This window comes from Erpetoichthys calabaricus, chromosome 10 (genome assembly GCF_900747795.2).
Source record: "Erpetoichthys calabaricus chromosome 10, fErpCal1.3, whole genome shotgun sequence".
Classification (NCBI taxonomy): Eukaryota; Metazoa; Chordata; class Cladistia; order Polypteriformes; family Polypteridae; genus Erpetoichthys; species Erpetoichthys calabaricus.
In genome coordinates this window covers 77981489-78003895 of record NC_041403.2, presented here as the reverse complement: position 1 = coordinate 78003895, position 22407 = coordinate 77981489, and the positions used below count along the sequence as shown (strand labels likewise).

The window sequence follows — 22407 nt, the reverse complement described above, 5'->3', positions numbered from 1 at the left end:
TTGGAATTACCTTTTCTTCAAGATCGCATTGAATTTTGTTTTGGGACTTACATCATGACAACTCAACATATAACTGCCCGTGAGTGAATATTGTTTCTTTTTCTCTAATAAATAATCCGACTTTTTCGAAAGTAAAAGCTATTCTCACGGGAAACTGTAAACATTTTAATATGAATGGTATATCAAGGTCTCCTTTGGTGTCTAATGTTATTTGCGGAATATATACTACATTACCTTTATTTTCACCTGTTAAAATTTGCATCACTTCTCCGTGATCATAAATATACTCCTGACCAAATTATGGTTTCTTTGAAATTAAACTTGACGTTGCTTTAATTGTTGCAGGACCACAGATTCTCATAGCATATGGTTCATTGTTGTGTAAATCTACATTTTGAGCATTGAATGATGCGAAGGTGAAAAGATTATTGTAGAATCGTATATTTTGCCTGTAGTGTTTGTGGATTCTGCGGTGGGCTGGCACCCTTCCCAGGGTTTGTTCCTGACTTGCACCCTGTACTGGCTGGGATTAGCTCCAGCAGACCCCCTGTGACCCTGTATTCGGATATAGCGGGTTGTGAAATGACTGACTTGACTGACTGTTTATGGGTTTCACTTTCCCCAGACATCAAATATTTTAATTCTTATGCCTCCTCATTGTGTAGAAACACTACTTTTCCCTGATGGCAACATGAATTAGTCTCTGACTTAAACTTCAAAGCCTTAAAATATTTCCATACTTCTGACATATCACCTATGTATATAGATCTCTATTCGCCTTTCCGTTATTTCACTGAGTAATGATTTCTCTTTGTTTGTGCTAATGCAATCTTACTATCATTTTTTTGATACTTTAGAATTTTTCTGCTTTTATATTCTGTAACTTGCTCTGCATGTGTATCGCTCCTACGTTTTTTTGTGTCTTTTGATTTCCACTGTTTTCATTATCTCTAATCAGCTCTGCATGTGTTTCGCCCCCTCGTTTTTGAACCTCTTTATGATGATTTACTTTGTTTTCTACTCTTGGTCTTTTATTCTGACCTCACTTTGTAATGCTATTTTTTCAATTACACCTGGTCCATGAAGATTATTTTCCCTTTTTTCGAGTAGTAATTTCCGTTTGTTTACGTTAATGCGATCTTTACCATCTTTTTTTTTATACTTTCGAATATTACTGCGTTCATATTCTTTAGCTTTCTGTGCATGTGTATCGCTCCAATGTTTTTTTTTTTTTTGAGCTTTTTGAAATCCACTGCTTTCATAATCTCTTACCTGCATTTTTTTTCTCTCCAATGCTTTTGGGTCTCTTTTCCCTGCGCTGCTCTTTCTTCTTCGCTTAGTCATTGACGTTTTCATCTAGAATGTATTGTCCTTATACGCTTTATATGAGCTGAGAGCACAGGATCTGTGTCTGCTAAAAGCCTTTACACGACTGAGAGTTTTGATGACCCTGGTCTTATTTGAAAATGGTTGTAAGTAGTGCATGACTTGCAAGAATCTTATGTTCAATGTCCCCGCGAGAAGGTCCTGGGGCAATCTCTTGGCACCAAGTCTCATGTTTAAGGTCCCGTGAGACGCTCCGTGGCCAATCTCTTTCGTCTCGCGAGTCTTAAGTGTCTTCTGAGAAGATCACATCTCGTCTCCCTGGTCTTCCTTCCAAGATTTTTTTTTTATAATAGAGAGATAATTTTAATAGAATATTGCTGTATACATATCCAGTTCCTAACGCAACTTAAATCTTTGTAATCAATTTTGGCAACATCTGGTGGGTTTTTTGCGTTACTTGAGTAGTGTTGATAATTATTTTTCTGCTTATACAGTCATTCCCAGTTCTTTGCAGGGCTGAGGTTCCAATACCTTGTGAAAAAGTGAAATCCATGTATTCAACATTACCCAAAACATTAAAAGCTGCTTCATAAAAATCTAAATCAGTAGTGTAATATGCACGGTGGGTTCAGTGTTTAGCATAGCCCTTCACCCCAATAGGCATACTTAATAAATGTTACTAAAAAATGTATTAATCCTCACATGTGGCGCAGTGGTAGTGCTGCTGCTTTGCAGTAAGGAGATTGTGGGTTCGCTTCCCGGGTCCTCCCTGTGTGGAGAGCGCTTTGAGTAGTGAGAAAGCGCTATATAAATGTAAAGAATTATTATTATTATTAATGTTTTGTATTTGTTTATGTATATCAGTCTGTTGAGATCTTTCAGTTAATAAAACAAACAGCACTAAAACAAAGCAAACGGTAAAACACTATTGCAAGGAAAGACTGACAGTTTCTCAGCTGACTAGTACTGTATTTTCACACAGTTGTCTATTATACAGCTAATGTGGTTTAACATAGTTGATACAGGCACTATGTAGTCTCAGGTTCACAAGATCAATCCATTCTTGTGAGTTGTTTTATTCATAAAAGTGCTGTCTGTCTGTGTATACATTATGTATGTGTGCATATATATTATAACAAAATATGTTAAGGTCTTTACAAAATATTAATGTGTTGTTACAGTGCTCCTGTCGTAAGGATATGGTGAAAATTTCTATGGACGTATTTGTAAGGAAATTCCAACCTGAGCGCTACAAGCTATGGAAGGCTGGAAAAGACAATCCTGTCATTGATCACTCACTACCCACCCCAGAAGCAGCCGAGTTTATGAAAGAGGATTTAGGTAATGATGAACATCTGAATTCCATTGCAAGCTGTACAGAGGAATCAAAAGATACAGAGACCGGTAAAAAGAGGTATGTAGGAAACTGTTGCATTTTGTTTAGAAGTGAATTAGCTTCATCAGTAATCATTAATATATCTCCTGAATTCATTTTTTATGACACATGTAATTATCAAAATTGAATTTAGCCTTTTTTATAACAACGCTGGGCACATTAGTCTGATGTGAAAGCAAAACAATATTCTATAAAAATTATTGGAAGATGTCTTAATACCAAAATGCTACACAATAATAATTGGGTACAGTAGCTATTGAAACTGGGAATTTAATTTAGTCAATTGCTGAGAGAATTTATTAGTTTATTTTATTTATATTATGTATTATTTATAGATACAGATAAGGCATTCACAACAGCTAGTTCTGTAAAGTATACAAATCCATTACATTTATTTGTTTGTTTATTTTCACAGGGTTATTCAGAAGTATGCAGTAGCCTTAGTAACCTTACTGAACTTCTGAAACATTGATTAAGTAAAAATTTTGATGTCTTCAGACAGCACAATGAGCTGTTCAGTGAAAACAGTGAGAGCAGTACACACAATATTACACATAAATCTGGCGTTGTTTCATAAAGGGTGCAATATAATAATCTATCTAGCAGCAAAAATTTTTTTTTTTTTTTTTTTTTTTTTACTACTCTAGTTCTGTTTATGATTCATTGCAGGTCCAACAATAAATAGTTGCATCCTGAGCTAACAGTTTACCTAGTGCCTATACTGAATATGTTAAACCAAACAGTTTGTATAGTAGCCAAGTACATTGTGAGAAAATACTGTATTAGCTGGCTGAGAAATTCAGCATTTCTTTGTGACAGTGTTTTACTGACTGCTTTGTTTAGTGCAGTATGTTCCATTAACTGAAGATATTCTGTAGACTACCTAACACAGAAACAAATACCAAACAGTAACAGTTTAGCATTCCTGAAAATGTGTATTATTAATAACTTAAACATATGTGACTAAAACTCCTAACCAGAACTTCTCCAATGATTCCTTTACTTACATGAGTTTAGTAGAATGGATTTGTGGCAGTTTGTCACAGTAACTGTTATTCTTGAACATTTCCATTATATTTTTTTCAGCTGTTCTAGCAAAGGTAACAAAACATAAATTAACTGTGGGCGCTTTTTTAAGCTTGTAATGAAATAAACTGTTTTAAAAAGGAGAGACAGAAAGACGTTCCCTAATGGTTTGTAATGTTTATACTTAGAGATATGTATCTAAGCTTATATTTGTTATTGGTATGTTGTATTCTTCTCTCTGTACTGTCCATTTGGAAATTGCATAAACCAAACACAGACAATTAGAATGTTTGGGCAATAGTGGTTAGTAAGTAGCTGTTGAACTAATGCAAAAGAAAAGTTGTTAAAGGAAAGAGGACATTTGTGGCCTGTTGGCTGGTTTAGCAACTTAGTAAGATATTATACTTTGCAATATCAACCCAAAGTACATATGTATTAATTCAGACTGTTGGTTTTATTAATATTTCTCCTTTTCATAATGTCAATGTTGATTGTGCTTTTCAAGCAGTCTCACTACATGCCTTAATTTTGTATTCTTCATGTTGTGAACTGTCTTTTCCTGCCATGTGTCCAGCCACTGTTTGCCAGTTTTGCCTCTACCATTCAATTACGCTGTAACAGATATAGCTATTTCAGTAAATGGGTTACTGTGAAACGTAGGCAAATTTGTAAGCTTTTACACAGACAACAAGTTTGTATTAACCAGTGCACATATACTGTTTAGTCCTATATAGTCATAAACTGCTGGGGAAATGCACAATCTGCATGGAGATTGGTAGAAAATTCCTCTGTGGCATGCATTATAGGATATGTTTAGTTTCCTTCTTGCAAATGTGTTATTTGCATATGGGCAAATAATTTCATTTTATTATTTTTATTTTTCCCATCATGGAGCAAACTGTAACAGTGATGAACTTTAGGTAACCGGCACTATATGTCTTTGCTGTACAGTCAGATTCAAAAAGTGTCATGGATGTACATTTATACAACAATATTATACATGGTGTGTGTAGTAGGCAGCATTTTTATTTTAAAAATTGTCTTTGTGTGTGGTGTCATGTGGACATTATAATATATGGTTATAAAGGTAATATCATCACACATGACTTGCTTCTTCTGAATTGGTTCTTTACATGGCAGTATTCAAAGCAGTCAAGCAGCAAATGCTAGAGTGCAAAATCTGCTGTTATGGTTTATATGTGGCAGAATAATCTTGTACATCGACAACAGTGTGCTTTAATACTGCATAAGAAAACATAATTATACAAATAACATATAAATGCTGAAGACATATTTTGATTAGTACAAATGGCGGAAGAGGCTAATACATATTTAAATATTTTTTTGCAATGTTTGTTAGTGTTTCCAAGCACAGAATTGGGACAAAAAGACATAGAGTGTGTTTAGAAGTCCCTCAGGAGTTACTGCCCAAAGAAGAATTTGGATCACTACAGTGTGAACCAGCTGTACCCAAAGAGGTGGATATAATATTTAGCCACCAGGACAATCCCACAGAAGTGGACTGTGATGAAGATACTTGCATAAAAGGTAGTACCTTTCAGTAAAATGAGACATACAATTTGTGAAACCTGTTTACGTTTGTATAATGAACTGTCCCTTTAACATAACTTGACATAGTATGTATTGTATTCAAAAGTTAATATTGGCTAAAAGAGTGTTTTTAATAAGATGTAGGGATCCTTTCCATTCACATATGTCAAAAGTTGTATGAGTTGCATTATGCAGAACAGTGAAAGTGTTTTTGTTTTCTTTCTTTTTTTTTGTCGAGGCAGAGAAGAGGCAGGAGTTTCCTTCACATATTCACCAAAAGTCCAAATTGTATTATTTTGTCTACTGCATATGCTCAGTATGTGAAATCTTTGTCAAGCTGAAGTGACAGCATGGTACAGAATTGGGGTGATCTTTCTGACAGGGACAAGAATGTCTACAACAGTTTCCAATACTTCATTGAACAGTCTGTGATCATTTTAAAATTGTGATCCTATTGCCTGGAAAAAAATTCAGACAGTTTGTGAACTCACTATTATGGAATGATCACTGCCCATTCGTGTGTCCTACTTGTAGTAAATGTTATTGAAGCAGAGGGCATCAAATCTCAAACCTGGATTAGGCAAGTTTCATTGTAGTGTGTCATTTGTATCTTTAAAAAGTACTGCAAATTACCCAAGAACCCATCCTGCTAAAGAAAGTGCTAGACTAGCCAAGGGAGTAAAATGTCATCACTGTACAAATTCACCAAAAGTTTTCTTAAAATTTGTACTGTTAATTTCAAGCCAACAGGGAAAAATTGTCTCAGATTTTTAAATCTTATGTCTCATTTTAAAACTGTTCCTGCATTGCTTTAGTAAATTATGTTCTTTTGGATCAACACTTTCGTATGGCTTGTGTATATCCTTGTAAAAGTAAAAAGTGAAATATCTGCCTGTTTGTAAAATGTACATTTACCTGTATTTATGTATTTATTTTAGTATATTTTTATTTTTTTAGATTCTTGTAAAACCGAAAACATACAAGAGGAGGATATAGTAAAGCTGAAGAATGAGAACAGTGTCCAAAACATTGTGACTAAAGAACTGATTGTTCCCTCTGAAGTTTCAGAGTACCATTTTCCACTTGGTGATACCCCCAAAGAATGTGATACTACAATGCCCATCTTTACTGAAGGAATGTTGACACTCCTATCAGAAAAGTGCAAGAAAATGTCAGAAAATAACACTCCCTTTCTTCAGAACCTATCAACTGAAGAGACGCCTGATATGACACCTAAGCCTTCTCTTTCTACCAATATTACCTCAATTTCAACTGACTCCATAATTGGCCAAAGTTATACTAAGGAGGAATGTGAAGAATCTGGTGAAGACAGCATAGCTAAAAGTAAGGAGTCCAGTATTTTAACCAGTGTCCACACTCCAGACATGGAAGAGGTGAGGAACATGCTTTAGTATATTAAATTAAAAATAGCTTTAGTTTATTGGAGAGGGTTGGTGAAAAAGATGGTATACATATTGAAAAGAAATGTTTGCTTATTTGTTACAAGTTTGTTCTCGCCATGTATTTAAGTTTATTTATTTGCAGCCTCAAATCTACCTGTTCCCTCTGACATTCTACCTAACTTAATATGTTAGATTCTCATTTTGTACCATTGCCACAATTGCTCATGATGTGTTGTCATTTATATTTATGGTAAAGGTAGTTGTATTTATTTTTGTTGTATTTTTATTCACTCATTCATGTAGTCATTTACAGTCTTGAATAAGTTTGGGAACACCTCTTAATTCTTTGGATTTTTGTTCATCATTGGCTGAGCTTTCAAAGTAGCAACTTCCTTTTAATATTTGACATGCCTTATGGAAACAGTAGTATTTCAGCAGTGACATTAAGTTTATTGGATTAACAGAAAATATGCAATATGCATCATAACAAAATTAGACAGGTGCATAAATTTGGGCACCCCAACAGAGATATTACATCCATACTTAGTTGAGCCTCTTGCAAATATACCACTAGACGCCTCCTATAGCCTTTGATGAGTGTCTGGATTGTGGATGGAGGTATTTTGACCATTCTTCCATACAGAATCTCTGTAGTTCAGCTGAATTTGATGGCTGCCAAGCATGTACAGCCTGCTTCAAATCATCCCATAGATTTTTAATGATATTCAAGTCAGGGGACTGTGACAGCCATTCCAGAGCATTGTACTTTTCCCTCTGCATGAATGCCTTTGTAGATTTCGAACTGTGTTTTGAGTCATTGTCTTGTTGAAATATCCAACCCCTGCGTAACTTCAACTTTGTGACTGATGCTTGAACATTATCACATTATCCTGAAGACTTTGTTGATACTGGGTTGAATTCATCCGACCATTGACTTTAACAAGGGCCCCAGACCCTGAACTAGCCACACAACCACACAGCATGATGGAACCTCTACCAAATTTGATAGTAGGTAGCAGGTGTTTTTCTTGGAATGCTGTGTTCTTCTTCCGCCATGCAAAGCGCTTTTTGTTATGACCAAATAACTCAATTTTTCTCTCATCAGTCCAAAGCACTTTGTTCCAAAATTAATGTGGCTTGTCTAAATGAGCATTTGCATACAACAAGCAACTCTGTTTGTGGTGTGAGTGCTGAAAGGGCTTCTTTCATATAAGCCTGCCATACAAATGTTCTTTGTGCAGATTGCGCTGAATTGTAGAACGATATACAGATACACCATCTGCAGCAAGATGTTCTTACAGGTTTTTGGAGGCAATCTGTGGGCTGTCTGTAACCGTTCTCACAATCCTGTGCATATGCCACTCCTGTCTTTTTCTTGGCCTGCCAGACCTGGTTTAACAGCAACTGTGCCTGTGGCCTTCCATTTCCTGATTACATTCCTTAGAGTTGAAACTGACAGTTTAAACCTCTGAGAAAGCTTTTTGTAGCCTTCCCCTAAACCATGATACTGAACAATCTTTGTTTTCAGATCTTTTGAGAGTTGCTTTGAGGATCCCATGCTGTCACTCTTCAGAAGAGAGTCAAAGGGAAGCACAACTTGCAATTGACCACCTTAAATACCTTTTCTCATTATTGGACGCACCTGTTTATGAAGTTCAAGGCTTAATGAGCTAATCCAAACAATTTGGTGTTGCAAGTAATCAGTATTGAGCAGTTACATGCATTCAAATCAGCAAAATTACAAGGGGACCCACATTTTTGCACAGCCAGTTTTTCACATTTGATTTAATTTCATACAACTAAATACTGCTTCACTGAAAATCTTTGTTCGGAAAACACCCCAGCACTCAGATGTACCTAGAAAATGAAAGACATGCCACTGTTAGCTTTTTTGTTGAAAGAAGAGTAAATTATTATGCAGGCTGAGAGGTGTTCCCAAACTTTTTTGTATGATTGTATTTGCTGATCCTGCTTATAATACAGTAAGTATGTCTGCTTATCCATGCAGCACTGAGTGCAAAGCAAAAATTAATCCTGAATGTAGTACCATTCCATTGCAGGGCATAGTTGTGTGCATACCCAAAGTTAAGTTTAGAATTGCAGCCTAACTAACTTGTGCATGTTTTAAGACATCTGAAGAAACTGGAGAGCACAAAGGAAACTTGGTTAAGTCCTGGTGGATTGAAACCAGAATGAGATTTGAACTTTGCTTGTAGGGATAGGCACCAGCTGCCCCACTCCCCTTCTCAGGATACACTGGTTTGTATGGATAGAGTATTGTCTTGACAAAACTTTTCTTTCCCACTTTTTTGTTTTAGCCATGTTGTAATGTGAGAAATATTCTTAAAAGGAAACAGACTTGTTTACTTTTTTATTATATAGCCATTTTGCTGCTTATGACTAAGATGTCATTATGATGATAATCCTCTTATTGGGTCCCAGTATGGTACTGATTTTATTATTTGGCATCTCAAAAAAGTTTATGATCCCCTGCACTAGAGAGTTCAAAGAGAAACCACTATTTGTAGCAAGGCAGTGAGCCGCACTATAGTCTCTGTTGGACAATCCCTCAAATCCATCACCTCCTCTTTAACATGCTTTAAGTACTGTGGTGGACAAATCCTTCCCCTTCTCTTTGACATGCTGTGCACTCTGTGAAGGAACAGACCATTTTTCAGCACTGGAGAGTTCAAAGGGAAACCATAGCTTGTAGCAAAGTCGCAAAGCATGCATTTATGTGGCCCAGATGGTGCAACATATGTTTGTACTATACACCAGATAAGTTAACACATGTGCAACCTGGTGGATGGGAAGTTATTCATTATTTGCTTCAATAACGTTTTGGTACCAGTACTTAAGGTCAAAAGCTGGTATCAATACCAAAGTCAAAAGTTTTGTAATGATCCAACACTAGTGCACTCTAACTGGTGTGCCACATGATAGTAGTGAAAAGTTGAGTGTAAATCAACTATACATTTCTATCAAGTTCCAAAGAATGTAACTTTCTCAACACCTTTTAAAAGTATATCCAGTTGAAAGTTTAGGATTTTTTGTTGTTCAACACCTTATTTTGGAATTTTTAATAATCTTCATTTTTTTGTTTTAAAAACACTATTAATGGATGTCTAGGATATAATGGACAATGCTGGTACAGTGCACCTTAAGTAATCAAGGTTTTTGTCAGTTGCAATTTAATATAAACAAAACTAAGTTGAAAACTGTTTTTTTATACAGTATATAAAAAGCACACCATTGTAATTATAAGATATAAAAAAAAATGTATCTAAATGTAATCCACTCCAAACCCCAACCCCGAAGCCACAGATGCAAACAGACATCACAATGGTAGCTCTTGTCCAAAATAAAACCAAAGTTTATGGTTCTGAAGCTAGTATAATGACAACATGTTAAAATGTTTAAATCCATTTCAAGGGGTTAAAAGTGGCTTAGTTCTGATACATTTCAAGCATGTGAAATATGAACAGTAAAAACTAGACAGAATTTAGATTCTTTTAGATTCGATTTAGACTTCTTATGTATGTGGTTCTATGTTTGACAGATATATGCATCTTGCATGTGACCTGCATTTGAATGGTTCAATCTGAATTGTTAGTGGTTAATCACATCAGGAGTATAGGTGCAGAAATACACCTCCATGTTAAAATCTGATTTGATACAGATGCAGTCTTGAACTACAATGTAGCATTGTAGTATAGTAAATAGGCTATCAAACACATGGTTAGCTTTCTGACACTAAAGAGTTTGAATAGTTTTTTGGTATTCAGTGCCAAGCCAAGAAATTATCAAACCACAATTTTGTCATTAAATTCCATGCATCTTTCTCCCACTAGTCTCTTAGCTCTTTTTTTCACCCACCTGGCTTTTATGAACAGTGATAGCAGGAAAATTGCAATGAAAGCTACAGCTATGAATATTAATTTTTAAATTATGTCCCTTGCCATCATGAGCTAAAAATTTTCAGAAGGCCTCCATTAGAAACATTTTTACTAATTAGTGCTGAAACTGTGTCATTGGCATATATGATGATCTTTTTGGTCACATCTGTCTCATGCATTTGTTTTTACTTTGTGCAAGTAGGCCACATTGAGTATAGATGTTTGTGTGCACACATTGGATTTGGCTTCTTTGTAAAAACTACTTTCAACAGACATAATCAGTATCGTGTCACTTTTAGTGGCAATGTGAATGTAGCTTACTTCATCATTTTTAAAATAAGAATGCAACATGCAAACGTAATACATGTAATTTCACATTTATTTGGACTACCTGGATATATTGTTAGTCCTCTGGAAGAAAGTTTACATTAATTTATGTCCTTATTGAATAGAGCCATCACACCTAAAAAGGTGGCAGGTGTGCCTATGAATATGTATTATTTTTGCAATTTATACTTCACAATTTTTTGTCTTGGATTTATTTATGTATATATGTGTGTAAATATATACCTGCATGCTTTTAAACAGCATGTCATGTTTATGCCTGCTTTTTCAACTCTGAGAACTGTAGGGACTTTTGGCAATATGATAGACAGTGTTATTTCAGCTGTGCAGTCCTCTATCTTGGAACTTAAAGATTATTCCACTTTGTGAAAGCAAGAAATAACTATTTTAATTAGTACATTTGAATTACTTTAAACATACGGTATTTTTGAATATAGCTACATTACTCAGTTGTTCAGGTTGCTTCCACATAGAAGGGCTATACTATATAGTTATGACTAAATATCCAATTATCAAAAAATGTAAAAGTAAGTTTAACAGTAGTATGAATTGCTACTTAGACATTGTAATAGAATTTTTTTATTCTTTGAATTTATGTTCATGGAAGGACACTGTCAGTTTTGTTTCTCTACACACTTTGTGAAGATTCAATGTTATATAATTGAGTTAGAACTTAATAGTTTCTGTTGTGTTACTTTATATACAAAATGCAGATTTAACGAAGGGTTTTAGCTATCAGTTTATTTTCTTTCAGATTGATGAAGAAGACACCTGTTCTGTAACTGAGACTAAGATTATTAAAAGCAAACGTCAGCCCTTGAGTAAACTGCCGAGGCATCATCCCCTAATCAAAGATTGCTTTAGCGATGAAGGTAACTTAACATAATAGAAAAACTTTAAACTTGATATTTGTATAGTCCTGTAAAATTGTATGTTTTTTTATGAAACAGAAGTGTATTTTGTGCAAGTTTACATTGTATTTGCATCACACCTTTTCTTATGTCTTATCTTGCTTGTTTACATGATCAGTGTAGTTAATTATTTTGTGCTTTATGTTGATTTTTAATTTAATGTTTAACAGATGACCTCTCTGCAAACCTGTATCCTCTTTAATAAAATCCCTGTGTGCGTCCAGGTGTCTGTGTGTGTGTGTGTCTTCTGGTGAAGTGCGCATGTGCGGGGCACGGTGCGATGCGCGATATTACTGTCAGAGAAAGTTACAGGCGTTTTACGGAAATACAAACCAGTATTACTGCGAGAGGAAATTAAAGGTACACAATACAGTGACTCATATTACAGCCACATACAAGCCAGTATTACTGTCAGAGGAGATTAAAGGCATATTACAGACGTGCATGCCTGTATTACCGCCAGAGAAAATTAAAGGTATATTATGGACGTACAAGACAGTATTACTGTCACAGAAAAATAAAGACACGCAATACACGCTGAGCTGACCGTTCTTCGTGGGCTACCACCAAGTAAACATCAACAAAAGAGAGGCTGAAAGAAAGAAAAATACAACCAACAAAAAGAATGAGGTCAAAGTCCCTTGCCATTTAATATAGACTGTTCCTACTAATGTTTATGCACTACTGTTCTAGTGCCCATTATTGTAACAGGCTTAATGACTAGTAATATAATAAAAATGAATTTTAAGAAAAAAAATCTATCTTCAAATTTACTTAAAGTTTTGGGCAAGTTTTATGTGACCTTTGGGTGGAGTGGTGGCTCTAGGACTAGGAATCTTTGCTGGCAATCGAAAGGTTGTCGATTCAAATCCCATAAATGCCAGAAGTGGCTCTACTCTGTTGGACCATTGAGCAAGGCCCTTAACCTGCAATTGCTTCATCCTGGGTAGGAAGTTAATCTGCATCCAGCCCTGCAAGCAGGTCCTCCAAAGGGAAAACTTGGTGGTTGGTGGCAGGATTGGCACTCCAGCCACCATAAAAAAAACACCCTCACACCATGCTGTTTTAGTGTGGTGCTGAGGTGTCACCCAGGGCACTCTGGTCCCAATCCAAGTGGTCTGTCACGTGGTGAGTGTGGCAGCGCACTATCAGCACATGCTCCTAATCTTGTATGACCTTATGCTTTATAGAGTAAGATTAAAAGCCTCTGTATTGTTAGTGGTTTATTCCAGGAGCTCTTGTAGCTACTACATTTTGGCATAAGGGTTGCAGTAGAAAAAGTATTGCATAAAGTAGAACATTCAGCTTAAAAAAAATCTTAAATTAATTCTTAAAGATATGATTTTCGTGTATCTTGAGAATGTATTCTTTCATCAAAGAATTTGTATTTATAATTGTTTGACATTTATGTATTTATAATTCCATGATATTTATATATTTTTGTATATTTTGCAGAAATGCAAGAGCAAGTAATTTTGGAGGAGGATATCAGTGAGTCTGAACCTTGGACAAAATCTCTTGCTAATCTTTGGCAGACACGCCCTCACAACTTTCAAGCAGAGCGGGAGTATAATGAAAATATGGGCTTACACTCCCCATACTGTGCTGTGTGCATGATTTTCCAAACTTTTCAACAGGTACAACATCTTATTATGCTTTATTTTTAAATCTTTTAGGTAAAATATACAACAAAATTTGTCCTTGTCATTATTAGTTCCAGCTTTTAACTTCCTCTTGAGCTTAAATCGTTGGAAAAGCAATATTTTAAAATGTCTTTATTGAAATGATTTTAGTAACTGCGACAGGTTTCTCCTTTGAGTATCAGAGTACAACAATCATAGCTATAATCCATGTGGAGGTTTTATATATACAGTGCCCTCCTTAATATTTGGGACAAAGACACATTTTTACCTCTGCTCCACAGTTTAAAATGACAAATTGGACAATTCAGATGTGATTAAAGTGATTAAGTGGAATTTTTTATTCATGGACAATTGTATATAGCATGTTCAAGAGTAAGCTGCCCCAGTGACATCATAATGTCATAATTACTTATTATTAGACTGATGCCTTTTTCCAAGGCATTTTCTAACATTTGAGATATAATTGGTAGTTCCATCTGGTGAAATGACTTTCTTTTGGTCAAAATATTGTTTTATTCAGAAAAGCACGCAGAAATATAGTATATCTGATACACGTGATTAACTGTTGGCATTATAACTGATGACCACTGAAATTTCCCAGGTGAAGCAGGGTAGTAAGCTAGTGTTTTGAGAATGGCAACATTAAAACAGCGAATTACACTGCTTGCATTCAGTTAACTGTATTTTGAATTATACAACTACTTTACATCTGTGGGGTGGTACCGGGTGTATTGTGGTAAGCACCACTGTTAGATGAACCCAGTGTCATTTGTTTAGATCCATTACCAGGCCTAGTTATGTACATGGAACTGGTACATTAATTCTATTTCTGCATGGATCATTCCCTAAACACTCCAGTTTTCCTTACAGTTCCTTTGAGATGTGCATGTTAGGTTGATTTAATGATTTTTAAATTGTGCCCATTCAACTTTGAAGGTTGTGTGCATAAGTTTGCCTTTGGATGGATTAGCACCTTATCCACCACAGTTTCTGTTTGCATCCCTATCCCCCAAAGTCCTCGCCTCAGCTAGGTGTGTCGTTTGTATGTTATTTTTTTATTTGTACAATTCTTGTTAAATGCTTTTATGTATGTCCATTGTTTAAAGAAATAATAATGGTTAATTAGCATATGTTTCCAAGGGAAAAAAAATCTATGATGATGTATTGGTTGACATGTCTTGCCAGCTGTGGCTTTTAGACTTACAGATCTTTGGAAGATGGGAGAACAATCCATGTAAACACATGTGAGAATGTAAAATTTCCATTGTGACAGTGCTCTAGGTGAACTTGCCCTTGAAGTTGTAAGGCAAGAATGCATTGATGCATTTTGTAGTGGTGCCTAATATATAATACAGCTTAATATGCTTATGGATTTTTAAAAAATATGCAAGTATATTATTTTTTTAATGTTTTGGCTGATGATTTTTGCAGTTGGAGATACAGTTTGTGTATTTTTGTTCTAGCTTGAATGCAAAAGCAATTGTCAAAGCCACAAGAAAGACTCAGAGGGAAGACTAAGAACAAAACCACTTATACCTGAAATGTGCTTTGCCAGTAATGAGGATAGCAGTGAGTTTAATTTCTCTGCACCATACCTTGAGGAAGATGGAACCAGCCTGTTGATTAGCTGTTCAAATTGTTTAGTACGGGTTCACACAAGTAAGTACCTCCTCCTACATTCTGGGTGGGGTATGGAGAATATATTAGGAGTATTTTCATTTTCATGTACTTCATTAAAGGAATAAGACACCCAAAAATTTTAACTTTTTTTATCAGAGACTTACCCTGTGGGTGTGGGGGTGTGTGTGTGTGTGTTTTTTTTTTTTATAGTAATGGCTGAGAAGAAAGTTTAATTATATGATTTTATGGAGAATGGACATAAAGTACCTTATGCAGTTGTTTTCTATGGGGACCAACACTGAACAAACAGTATCAATCCATCTGATAGATAGATAGATAGATAGATAGATAGATAGATAGATAGATAGATAGATAGATAGATAGATAGATACATACATACATACATACATACATACATACATACATACATACATACATACATACATACATACATACATACATACATACATACATACATACTTTATTAATCCCAATGGGAAATTCACATTCTTCAGCAGCAGCATACTGATACAATAAATAATATTAAATTAAAGAATGATAATAATACAGGTGAAAAAACAGACAATAACTATGTATAATGTTAAATATTAACGTTTACCCCCCCGGGTGGAATTAAAGAGTCGCATAGTTTGGGGGAGGAACGATCTCCTCAATCTGTGAAAAAAATTTCCCCTTATTGCTTATTCCATATATCTTATATCAGTGTGTATGCTCACAATATCCCAAGCACATGTATTTTGGCTAAAATATTGTTACAGTATCTCACAAAAGTGAGTACACCCCTCACATTTTTGTAAATATTTTATTATATCTTTTCATGGGACAACACTGAAGATATGACACTTTGATACAATGTAAAGTAGTCAGTGTACAGCTTGTATAACAGTGTAAATTTGCTGTCCCATCAAAATAACTCAACACACAGCCATTAATGTCTAAACCGCTGGCAACAAAAGTGAGTACACCCCTAAGTGAAAAATGTCCAAATTGTGCCCAAAGTGTCGATATTTTGTGTGGCCACCATTATTTTCCAGCACTGCCTTAACTCTCTTGGGCATGGAGTTCACTAGAGCGTCACAGGTTGCCACTGGAATCCTCTTCCACTCCTCCATGACGACATCATGGAGCTGGTGGATGTTAGAGACCTTGCTCTCCTCCACCTTCCATTTGAGGATGCCCCACAGATGCTCAATAGGGTTTAGGTCTGGAGACATGCTTGGCCATTCCAGCACCTTTACCCTCGGTTTCTGGTCATCTTGGAGGTGTGTTTGGGGTCATTATCATGTTGAAATACTGCCCTGCGGCCCAGTTTCCAAAGGGAGGGGATCATGCTCTGCTTCAGTATGTCACAGTACATGTTGGCATTCATGGTTCCCTCAATGAACTGTAGCTCCCCAGTGCTGGCAGCACTCATGCAGCCCCAAACCATGACACTCCCACCACCATGCTTAACTGTAGGCAAGACAGACTTGTCTTTGTACTCCTCACCTGGTTGCCGCCACACACGCTTGACACCATCTGAACCAAGTAAGTTTATCTTGGTCTCATCAGACCACAGGACATGGTTCCATTAATCCATGTGCTTAATCTACTTGTCTTCAGCAAACTGTTTGTGGGCTTTCTTGTGCATCATCTTCAGAAGAGGCTTCCTTCTGGGACGACAGCCATGCAGACCAGTTTGATGCAGTATGTGGCGTATGGTCTGAGCACTGACAGGCTGACCCCCCCCACCCCTTCAACCTCTGCGGCAATGCTGGCAGCACTCATGCGTCAATTTTCAAAAGACAACCTCTGGATATGACGCTGAGCACATGCACTCAACTTCTTTGGTCGACCATGGTGAGGCCTGTTCTGAGTGGAACCTGTCCTGTTAAACCGCTGTAAACCGTGCTGCAGCTCAGTTTCAGGGTGTTGGCAATCTTCTTATAGCCTAGGCCATCTTGATGTAGAGCAACAATTCTTTTTTTCAGATCCTTAGAGAGTTCTTTGCCATGAGGTGCCATGTTGAACTTTCAGTGACCAGTATGATAGAGTGTGTGAGCGATAAGACCAAGTTTAACACACCTGCTCCCCATTCACACCTGAGACCTTATAACACGAACGAGTGACATGACACCGGGGAGGGAAAATGGCTAATTGGGCACAATTTGGACATTTTTCACTTAGGGGTGTACTTATCTTTTGTTGCCAGCGGTTTAGACATTAATGGCTGTGTGTTGAGTTATTTTGAGGGGACAGCAAATTTACACTGTTATTTCCAGAAAGTATTTCTGTGAAAGCCTGGGGAGTGCATTAAAATGGGATTGAGCTTTTGAACTGAAGACTGCCTTTCCCCTCATTTGTTGTTCATTAAGCTGTGTTTTTGGTTTTCAGTGGTACCTTTTAAATTGACTTGTTGCAGGACCTTGGATATGCCCACATACAAGGCATACTTTCCAACTGATAAATGTTTACAGTCCCTTTTCTTTCCTAATTATTCACCTGTTTTAGATAATACTCTGCAATGTTATGATGTGAAACACTGTGGTAGCCAAAAGTGAGGTATTACAGGACATGACCAGTGTATGGGTAATGAGTAATTTGAGATTTTTATTTCATGGACATTTTGAAATTATTTACTGTTTGTTCAACATTGGTCTCCATAGAAAGTTATATTGTTAGGAGCGTTATGTCCATTCTCCATAAAACGATGAAACGAAAAACAAAATCTCTGCCATTATTAAAACACAAGATGAGTATAACGGATAAAAAATATCATATTTGGGTGGAGCATTCCTTTAAACATAAATGATTTGTTTTTTATAGTATTTAGATTTTATCTAAAATTAGAAATGCTTTATACCTTACATATAGTAAGTATGTTACTATTTTGTAAGTATTCCTTACATTTTACTCCTTCATTTAGGTTGTTATGGTGTTGCTCCTGAAAAAATCTCTAAGAACTGGATATGTGCCCGGTGTGAAGCAAATGCTATGACAGAGGTAAGATCTTCTTATGGCATGGCTATTATATTTAGTGTGCCTTTTTTTTAATATATATAATCTTTCTGATCTACTTTTACTACCTCTTAGCCCTTCAATTCAATTTTACTGGTGACAGTAAATATTATAAGTAATATTTATTTGTGATTCCACATTTACAGTGGATACTAGCTGGTATCAGTATTTCTCAAAAATATGCTCTTTAGCAAATGGCCTAGTCACGCATACTCACCTCTTCTTACTTGCATAAATAACTTAAGATCTCATTTACAGTGTTTAATCAGTATATCACAGATGCAGATAATAATATAATAAATAACAAAAAATTTCCCTTTTTTACATCACACATTTAACAGAAACCAGTGAACACTTTGTGTAAAGGTAAATGAACCTTTTAATTCGGAATAACCTTTTAAGTCATCATATCCTTTCACAGCTACAACTTCAACCAAAATTTCCGTTAGTGTCTAAACATTTTCTCATATTGGCTGGGTGGAATTTTTGCCAGGCCTATTTTACAAATCTACTGTAACCACCATATGCATTTCAAGGACATGTTATTCCAGGTCTTATAACAACATTGCTATTGACATCTTATCTGGTTTATCAACAATGTAATGTTCATGTTTTTTGTGCTAGGAGAGACTAGAGTAATCTATCAAAATGAAAATCTGTCAGATATCTAAACAAAATCAAACACAATTTATTTATGAGGTTTAAATATGGACATTAATTGTGCCATGAGGCACATCACTCAATTTGGTAATTTTGGTTCTTTTGGTCATTCTGAGTGAACTATTCTGTTTGGGTTTTATTTCGTCTTTCAAAGACCTCTACATCTAGTGGCCTTTTTTTATATATAAAGTTTGATGACACTAAGTCTACTGTAAGATAGCTAAATTCCAAAAATGTTTTCCTTTGATTTTTATGATCCTTTCTAGGCTTATAGTACAGTATATTATGAACAATTGCAAACTTTCTCTGACATGGTCTTAGGTTTCTTTAGAACATCACAAAATCCATTAAACTAACGAGGATTGTTGCAAGTAATCAAGTACAAGTAATCAAGTTGTTTGTTTAACTTGATTATAAAGAAAAAAAAAATCAAATTTCATCCTATAAGCATTTGCTAATGGAAGAAGGTGAGGTGTGAAGGGTCATAGCAAGAACAAAAACTGCAGAAGTGAACTGATTTACCATCATATGAAAATGGCTATTCACTAGCATCTCAAAGACAACCTACCTGTTAATTTTACTGAAGACTTGTGTGAAATCACAAAACAAGTTATGGCTAACTGCTTAATATGAGTATTTGTGCCATACCATGGTGGATTTATCAGCACCATTTCCGTCAGTTTGCTGTTGTTTATAATGGTAGCGAGTTGCAAGTGGGTCACACAGCAGGTTGCTGCTCTGACAATTACCCTCAAATCCCCATATGTTCTGATAATTGTGTTAGATTCAGCAAGGGGGACACCACCACAACATTCCAGTCCCTCACCCCAATAATCCTCCGATGATGAGGTCAGTTGTCCAAAAGGGGCAAAAAAAAAAAAACACTGATGATCGTGCTCAATTCACTAAGTGGGAATTGGTGAGTAGTGAAGACATCTACATGGGAGAAAGTGGGTTACAACACCAAAGACTCTGTATCATCGAAATCGGTGGTTCTCAACATTTTCACCCAGCAACCAAAATTTGGGGGCGATAAGCAAATCTTATCTACACATTATTTTCCCCCACTGTGTCCCAATTGTATTTTAGATTCTGTAATGCTATAAACCAAAATTAGTAGTTGCAATAAAATGTTACTTTTATCATGAGAAGACCCTACTGCATTTGCAAAAATGTATTTGAAAAATACACAGAAATCCTCTTGTGTTTACTACTAAGCACCACAACCCCTCCACCAATACAGTATATACATTATGCATCAAAACCTCCACCTAAAAAGTTTACTAAATTCTTGTTAAAAGAATGAATAGGGAGACCACTGTAAAATAGATACTATATACAACTAAATAAAGCTGCATTGTTCATCACATTTTCAGCATTATATTTATTTTTAAACTGGTTTATTACATTTAGTAAACTGTGAATTCTTTCAAAATTAGGCCTGCACCAGGTTTGTTGAGTATCTATGAATTTGGCAGATCACTGATATTTAAATAATAGCAGATTTTTAGTATTTTCTTTTCTGTTTCATTTCTGTTCACAGGGCTGCTGTTTGTGTTCCTTGAGGGGAGGGGCCTTACAGCGAGCAAACAATGACAAGTTAGTTGTATTTTTATTATAATCTAACCAAATTTTTTGTCTTTCATTGTTGGAGTCAGAAGTATTTGCGTTTTATTGTTGAGGCCTGTAGTGCCAGCATCAGTGTGTTGTGTTAAAATTACATCTCTGTGGCACAAGAATGCTGTTTCTCAAATACTCAAGTGAAGTGATTATGGTATTCAGTATGCAGTGCATTTAATGGTTTTTGTTTTTTTTAAATTGGTATGTTTATAAAATGTCTGCTTTCCATTAAATAAAAAAAATCCTTCTGAGAGTTTAAAAAGCATGTGTCCATGTACAAAGTTGAATCTTTGGAAGCTTTAAAGATAATGTTCGGGTTCGTTTTCTTCAAATATCAACAGTGATAAGAGTGTTAACAAAAGATGTACAAAAATGTTTACATTGAATGCAGATATATGTGCAACTATGTACAATATGTAAACGCAAACACATTTATATTTACTCTAACGTATGAATAAATAGATGTTAAAAGAAATGAAAATTGAAAGTAGAATTTCCTGTTATAATCAAAAAGCTGAATAATTATTAGTAACTCTTTAAAGCCTAGAAAAGGAAGTGCTATGAAATTTGATGTATTCCTATTGCTTTTCAGGTGGGTGCACGTCCTTTGTGCAGTTGCAGTTTTGGAAGCTCGATTTGTGAACATTGCTGACAGAAGTCCTGTGGATCTCAGTGGAATACCATTGCAGAGGTTCAAACTGGTGTGTAAAAATATTTCATGGATATTAATTCAAGAAACTTGATTCTTGTATAAATTTGCCAAAACAGAGCAATATTATGTAACATTTAAAGAAATACCTTAAAATTATTTACACTGTTAACATATAGCATGTTAAGTACAGAGGTGGGTAGTAACGAGTTACATTTACTCCGTTACATTTACTTGAGTAACTTTTCTAAAAAATTGTACTTCTAAGAGTAGTTTTACTGCACCATACTTTTTACTTTTACTTGAATACATTTGTGAAGAAGAAACGCCACTCTTACTCTGCTACATTGGACAACACTCGTATCGCTACTTTTTTCCATTAAATACGCTATATTTTTGCCAGAGAGAAGCCGCCAGTGGATCTACTGCATGACTGTTTCACCAATCAGACGTTGCAACAATAATCACAAGACTCTGTTTCACCAATCAGATGTAGCAACAATAATCACATGGCTCCATTTCACAAATCAGACGTAGCCATGCAGTCACATGACCACTCCTCACAGACAGCGGGCAGGGAAAGAAAGAATACAAGTGGAACCACGGTTTGCGATCCAAAGCACTCGTATATCAAAGCGAATTTCCCCATAAGAAATAATGGAAACTCAGATGATTCGTTCCACAACTCAAAACTATTCATATAAAAATGATTAATACTAAATATAAAGTAAAAATACATAAAACAAGTTAACCTGCACTTTACCTTTGAAAAGAATCATGGCTGGTGTGAGTGAGTTTCTAAACTCTTGTGGGGTTTCACCCAACGGGACGACACGCGGAAGAGCGTCTCGAAGCAACCACAGGCACCCAGCACTGTAGTCGTTCGCTGTAAAAGCGAATCCGAAAAGATCGCAGTCATGCTATAAGCACCTGCCTTTGATGGGTGATACAAGGAACATTATAAATGCACAGGGCACAGTATTACTTGGCCACTAACCTGGGCATGACCCTGCCTGACTGCTGTGTCTGTGTATAGAAGAGTGTCCGATCCCGCTACAATAAATAACCGTGCTGTTCCTGTTTCAAGCTGAATAAAGATGGGGACTCACACGTCACGGCACACACACATGGTCACAATGCTGCAGTAAACAGTATCTGTGAGTGAGGCACACCAACTGACGATCGCCCACAATCCCACAGCGAGAGAGAGAACCACCATCAGCTCAGTTGTGATCACGTGGCACTCGGCAGACAAAGCGTATATGGACTACTCGTATTGCAAGACCTCGCTCGTTTATCAAGTCAAAATTTATTAAAAATTTTAGCTCGTCTTGCAAAACACT

The 22407-nt window shown here is 36.0% G+C and overlaps 1 protein-coding gene across 2 annotated transcripts in view; it reads left to right on the top strand.

Moving 5' to 3' along the window:
* Window positions 1-22407, top strand: part of kdm4aa (lysine (K)-specific demethylase 4A, genome duplicate a) — a 91481-nt gene that overhangs the window by 54469 nt on the left and 14605 nt on the right. For both annotated transcript variants that reach the window (XM_051933241.1, XM_028811487.2), the window contains exons 9-17: window positions 2508-2740; window positions 5109-5296; window positions 6257-6693; window positions 11698-11815; window positions 13310-13491; window positions 14961-15156; window positions 18044-18120; window positions 20339-20394; window positions 21008-21116. In XM_051933241.1, coding sequence (XP_051789201.1) covers window positions 2508-2740; window positions 5109-5296; window positions 6257-6693; window positions 11698-11815; window positions 13310-13491; window positions 14961-15156; window positions 18044-18120; window positions 20339-20394; window positions 21008-21116 — 1596 coding nt within the window. The remainder of the gene's footprint in view (window positions 1-2507; window positions 2741-5108; window positions 5297-6256; window positions 6694-11697; window positions 11816-13309; window positions 13492-14960; window positions 15157-18043; window positions 18121-20338; window positions 20395-21007; window positions 21117-22407) is intronic.